This window comes from Salmo salar, chromosome 06 (assembly GCF_965601325.2).
Source record: "Salmo salar chromosome 06, fSalSal1, whole genome shotgun sequence".
NCBI lineage: Eukaryota > Metazoa > Chordata > Actinopteri > Salmoniformes > Salmonidae > Salmo > Salmo salar.
The window spans coordinates 47,681,794-47,687,946 of record NC_138296.1 but is presented as its reverse complement, the minus strand read 5'-3'; the positions used below and the strand labels follow the sequence as shown (position 1 = coordinate 47,687,946).

Genomic DNA, 6,153 nt, shown 5'->3' with positions numbered 1-6,153 from the left:
GGACCACGTGACCAACCCAAGCGCATACCCGAGGGCTCTTTCAGTAGTCTGGCACTAGCACGAGGAAAGATGCTCCCAAGAAGCTGTGTGTGCGCGTGTGTGTGTGTGTGTGCGTGTGTGTGTGTGCGTGCGTGCGTGCGTGTGTGCGTGTGTGTGTGTGTGTGTGTGTGTGTGTGTGTGTGTGGTGTGTGTGTGTGTGTGTGTGTGTGTGTGTGTGTGTGTGTGGACTGAAAGAGAGAGAGGGGAATAGAGCCAGCGAGGGAGCAATAGAGTTTGTGCACGTGTCTACTATACTAATGAATACCTCTGCGTTTTTTAACAACTTTAGAAGTATGGCCCTCGTTTTGTCTCAGGTGAAAACTTGAAATGACCACATAGAACTGAATAACATAACATTTTATTAAAGAATTGTTCAACAGACAACTCTTAACAATGAAATAAAAGGAGCTACAAAGGACAAAGGAAGTTCTCCAAAAGTGTTTAGCTATATTTCGTCTAATTCTCGACTATGCAGGAACGGTCTGATTCCGTCCTCGCTGACCCCTGTACAAGTCAAGACATTATTTACGTACAAGGGTAACATAAAACTATTTATTTCTAAAATACAATAACTAAAATGTATTCGTTACAATGACAAGAACACAACGTCTTTATAACAGGTAAATACTAAAAAATTACATTTTTTCTTGATATAAATACATGGGGGATAAATAATACAAAAAGAAAGTATTTAAACTGGCTATAACAAATAAATATATATTTATGAATGTTCACTTGAACATACATTGAGAAAGACGCTGATTGGACGTCTTCCGTTTCCAAAATAAGATGTATTTTTTCCCTTAACCATCAAAATGTAAACTCTAAGTGCAACAATGATGCCCAGACAAGAAAGCATTAGTGTAAACCTACACTTCAGCTTGGTTCCCGGACATGCATTTTGTTCAAATATACCCTGTTTCCACGTTAAGTCAAGACATGAGAAATGGTGAGCCTTTCGCATTAGTCTTGGCTAATGTAAGTGAACCCTATAGATTGAACGAGAGAGAGTGATAGAGAGTTGGGAGAGCGAGAGTAGGGAGTGATAGAGAAAAGGTAGCGAGAGAGGTGAGGGGGGAGAGAGGGGAGGAGGGAGCAATGAGCCTATCATAGTTGTCAAAAGAGTTCTCAACTCCTTTTTACCCTGTGATGATGATATAACAACATAACAAATATCAATTTGATGTCCTCGCGTGTGTGTTTGTGATTGTTTATGGATGTTAGCTAGCATAGCATAGCAATGTGAACCCAAACACCATAAACCCAGTGGGGGGTGTAGGCCTACGATGCATCTGCGTGATGCTGAAAGAGCTCTTCCCTTGAAGCCACAATGTTTGGCGAGGACATGTTAAAAAAAATGTCACTGCACAGTGGGTTAGTGAGACATTTCCAAAGAGAGGTAATATGAATAAGGGAAGTAATCGAAAACAATCCAGTGGTTTGCTTGCACCAATTGAAAAATGCATATTGACGTCAGTCAAGCTTAGCCATTTGTGCTGACTGCAAGGACGCAGGCTAAACATAAATCCACGTTGACATAACATGTGTTCCACCGAGTCAAAAAGGTCTAACCGTAATAAACCCCGCACCTTGTTAGCTGTCCATTAAGCCCAACTATTACTATTTAATTACTTGTTTTCGAGGGAGAGCTCCATATTCAAGGAAATTAAACGTTAACCAAAACGCAATTCAAGTGAATGTTACTAATACGCACAATGATAAAGACAACAGACAATACTTTTTTGGCCATGGCAAGAAACCACTGGATCATATTTTTTTTCAACCCCATTGCAGCGTCCCATGGGTTAGTTATTTGTAGTTGTAATTTAGTTTTTTCCCCAAACCTGCTACTACAGATGAGTTAACTTGGGAGCTTCCTGGATTCTACCCTGAGAAGGATGGTGGGCTGCCAGCTCTGTGTATGTCGGGTGGGGGTCGCACGGTCCGTGGTGTTGGCTTGCTGACATCTGCGTGGCACCGTTGTAGTCCATGTTCCCAGCCTGGTGGTGTGGTAGGTGATTGAGGCCGTACATGGACGGCCCAGAGGTGGGCATCGACTCCACGTAGTTTCCTCCCACATACACGGGGCTGCCCTGCATGTTGGGAGTTCCATAGTTGCCACTGTTACCCTGTAGCCCGTGCGGGTCGTATTCTGGTGCTGTGTTGGCATACTTCTGTTGGGAGGGGCAGCTTTTCATGGGGTTTTGGTAGGCTGAGGACATGGCATAGGCGTTTTGATGGGACTTGTTAAAAGATGGCGGGGAGGGGGCGTCGTAGTTGCCTGCCATGGAATGCATGGAGTTCATGAAGCCAGCTGAGGACTGCATGGGTAGGGGTGGGCTTCCGGTTGGAGAGGGGCCCCCTGATGACGAGCCCAGCCCTTTACATTTCTGATCCTTTTTGTACTTCATACGCCGGTTCTGGAACCAAATCTTGATCTGGCGCTCGCTGAGGTTGAGCAAATTGGCCATTTCCACGCGGCGAGGCCTACACAGGTAACGGTTGAAATGGAACTCCTTTTCTAGCTCCACCAGCTGCGCGCTCGTGTACGCGGTGCGCGCTCTCTTTGAGGCTGCGGAACCCGGGGGGCTTTTTTCACCTCCGCTGCTCTCCGCTGGGGTGGGAATGAAATAAAACATAATTACTACATGCGGAAATTGAATGCATCATTTCCTAATAAAGCAGAGGCCAGGAAACGAAACTTATCCCCTTGATATTAGTTGTCAACACTTCATAACTTTGGCATTTATTAAGAGATTCGAGACCCTACATTGACCGTGTACGTAAATTGCATCATAGACAAAGCCCACAGCCAGAACTGTAGCCTTCTATAGTTGAAGGAGCTGGACATGAACTGTTTTCACTTCAATTGTGTCATACATACCTGATGTTCAATTCATGTACATACATAGGTGTGTTTGTGTGTGCGTGCGTGCGTGCGTGTGTTTGTCTGTCACTATCTTCATATCAATCATCTTTGACAACCTACAGCTGAGATTAAGCATTGCTCTTAGCTGCAAATAAACAAGCACATTCGGATTCCAGTCTGATGAAAAGATACACAGTATAGGCCAAGCACTGCCATGTTTTAATGTAATTGTTTCAAATGCTCATCAATAACAGGGAATGACTGCTTTAATAGAGGTCTCAGTTTCCAAGTTAATATGGTTATGACTAGAGGGCTTTTCCTAACAACCTAACTAGGAAAAAACACAGGCTTTAAATATAGAAATAATAAGTTAGCTCATTAGATACAAATCCATGATTATGTATTGTAACTGTGTTGTAGTTAAGCTATCCAGCTTTGAATGTGTATATAAGGGGCATGAACAAGGTAACGGGCATTGGGGAGGGGGGAGGGGGGGGCACACACCGTTAGCTGAACTTGCACTTGGCGAGCTGTTTTTTTGCTTAGTATTCTGCCTCGACTCTTTCATCCAGGGGAAGATCTGCTTGTTCAGGGTGGGGTTGGTGGACAGAGTGTACGTCTTGGGCGCTGATTTGGCGGCCCCACCGCTGCCTCCCGGCTGCTGCGCGGTGGCACTGCTGCTGGTGGCGGTGGCACTGCTGCTGGTGGCGTTGGCGGGGATGACGGGAGGGGACACCTGGGGTGGTGGTTGGTGTTCAGGTGGCAGGCTGGGCCGCATGCAGCTGCCATTCAGCTCTTTCGTCTTGGCATGCTGCTGGGGAGGAGCGCTGTTGCCACCGAGGGACTGCAGCGAGCAGGCGGACCTCTGGTAGTCGCCTTCGAGGTGAGCCGGGGACTGGAAGGCCGGTTGAGGAGCATCATAGCCGAAGCCGTTGGCCCCTTGGTACGAGTAACCTCCGAAAAGCGTCGAGTTGTCGTAGTAGGTCGTTTTCTGCATTTCCAAAAGTGGAGTTACCGGCTACCAGGGTCCTGACGACCTTCTGGAAGAACATTGGCACCAGATGTCACGTGACGGTCTCTTTCCAAAGGCCTCTTGGAAGCTGACCTGAAAGGTTATAAGAATCACATAATAAGAAAGGCGAAAAATAAATCCATCTTCTACCGCTGAAAGGCGCCATGACATGAATAGCGCTTTCCCACAGCACTGCTTGCAGATGCCATGTCAGGCCACGGTGCACTGGGCCTACTCTATCTCACTATGAGCAGCACTCCCCCTCTCCAAACTCTCTCTCTCTCTTTCTCCCTCTCTCTCACACACATACACACAACTGCACACGAACACAAACAACATCTAGCCAGTCACTCTGCACTCGCACCTGGGAGCAAGGACACGATTGTCTTCAAGATGTTGTCCTTGAATAAATAACGAATATAACCTCACAAATATGTGGTGATTGCATTGTTTGGGTAGGTATAACCCATTATTTGTGCATATTGTCCGGATTTTCACATTAGAACATTTTGAATAATGTTTCCAGCGTTGGCCTTTGTTATTTCTACGATAAAAAAAAACGTGTTTTCGTTATAAATCTTTTTTCATGCATTGAAAGCCGTTTGAATTGCTATAGAGCGATGTGTTCGTTTTCATACGCAGGTTGCAAGGTTGTTTGTATTAAAATACTATCCTAACATGTCTTGTGTTATGGTTGTAATAGAAAAATCATATTTATTTTCACAATTGAAAGATAAAGACAGATCCCTTCTGCGTAAAGAAGGTGCATTTCGGTGTTAAAAACAAACTAGGCTATATAATGGCTTTTATTCCTGTTTGCCTTTATTATGAATGAAAACGAGCAATATACAATTAGTGATGTTTTTTTGTTGAAGAATTGTCTTAAAATGCTGTCTGTAGAATGCTGTCTAGCCTGTGTAGAAAGCTATGAATGGGCCTTTGCCATGTTGTTGTAGGGAAATCAGTGCATATGTCGCTCTTAGTTCAATTTCCTGTCAGGCTTTCTCAGGTTACACAATATTGTATTTGGGCAACCATTAAAACCCAGAAAAACCGGCACTTGAGACTCTGTTGTGAGCGTTGCTGCACGTCCCAATAGAAGAAGAATGAGATAGGGTCCCCGGAAGCTTCAGGCGAGTTTGATTCATAACCGTAGCTCGGCCAAAGAGGACTATAGCCCCTAAAAAAAGCTCGAGACCGTATATGTGCTCGAGCTGGGGTGGCCAAAAGGGCAGTGTGCGTGGCCCCTGCCAAGCGCAATAACGCACCTGGGATTAATTTCGTTTGAACCCTTGAAGACCGAGATAAAACGTTGGAAAATAGGTTTGAAATGACCGTGGAAGCTTTGAGGAATTGTATATATATTTTTTTTTTGTAGCAGGCAGCCTTCAGATAGAAAGCCAACTAGCAGGTTCACTTACATATAAGTCAAAACAAAAACACATGCTTTGTGTTTGTGGTTACACTTGGTATTATGATGGCAAATTCCCCCAAATAAACACAGTCAAAAAGTGAATGCAGTTGTATCAATGAAATTGTTCTACTATTAGGATTTTTGCATAATAATATGGACATATTTTATGTTATTACCTATTAATATCTGTTATAAGTTACCCAATAGCCTACAATTACAAAAATGGAAAACTGATGACGAAAATTGAAATTATATAATCACTAGAAAATCCCTGGACAACAATAAAACAATACTATTGCCTAAAAATTAAAAAGACAATCTGAATAATCCACATAATAACCATTATACACATTTTTAAGGCTAAAATCAATTACCCATAAAACAAGATAATGCTTACATGCTATTCCAAGAAAATACAACGCTTGTGTTCATAAAGAAATAATGAATCTTATTGTATGTATATCCTTTGTGAGACGTATAGCTCATCCTAATTACATAGGCCTACCCACTAAAACGACAAAAAATGGAATAGGGAGACATTCTCCCATTTGAATAAAAATATTTGTAAGAGGTAAGGAATAGGCTAAATGAGCTGAGAGCAGTGCTATGTCTGAGAGAAGGAAGGGGATCCTGGGCTACAGCTTTAGGACACCAACTCTCACCACGTCACAAATGTCGCTCATTTATCTTTCCAGTAGACGGCTGGAATCCTAATTATTTTCTCTAAGGAATTGTTCGAGGGAGAGACAGAGAGAAAGAAGGGGGAAAAATGGTTACAGGAATAATAGATATTAAATCATATCGCAATGCCATTAAATG

General features: G+C 43.3%; 1 protein-coding gene across 9 annotated transcripts in view; it reads right to left on the bottom strand.

The window, feature by feature from the left end:
• Positions 1 to 381: 381 nt before the first annotated feature.
• The window catches only part of hoxb3ab (homeobox protein HoxB3ab), a 57,915-nt gene continuing 52,143 nt past the window's right edge, over positions 382 to 6,153 (bottom strand). For 8 of the 9 annotated variants that reach the window (XM_045719482.2, XM_045719485.2, XM_045719489.2 and 5 more), the window contains 2 exons: positions 3,413 to 4,013; positions 382 to 2,653 (listed from right to left, as the gene is read on the bottom strand). In XM_045719482.2, the coding sequence (XP_045575438.2) occupies positions 1,890 to 2,653; positions 3,413 to 3,905 (1,257 nt within the window). In that variant the 5' untranslated portion in view covers positions 3,906 to 4,013 and the 3' untranslated portion in view covers positions 382 to 1,889. 9 annotated transcript variants of the gene reach the window in all.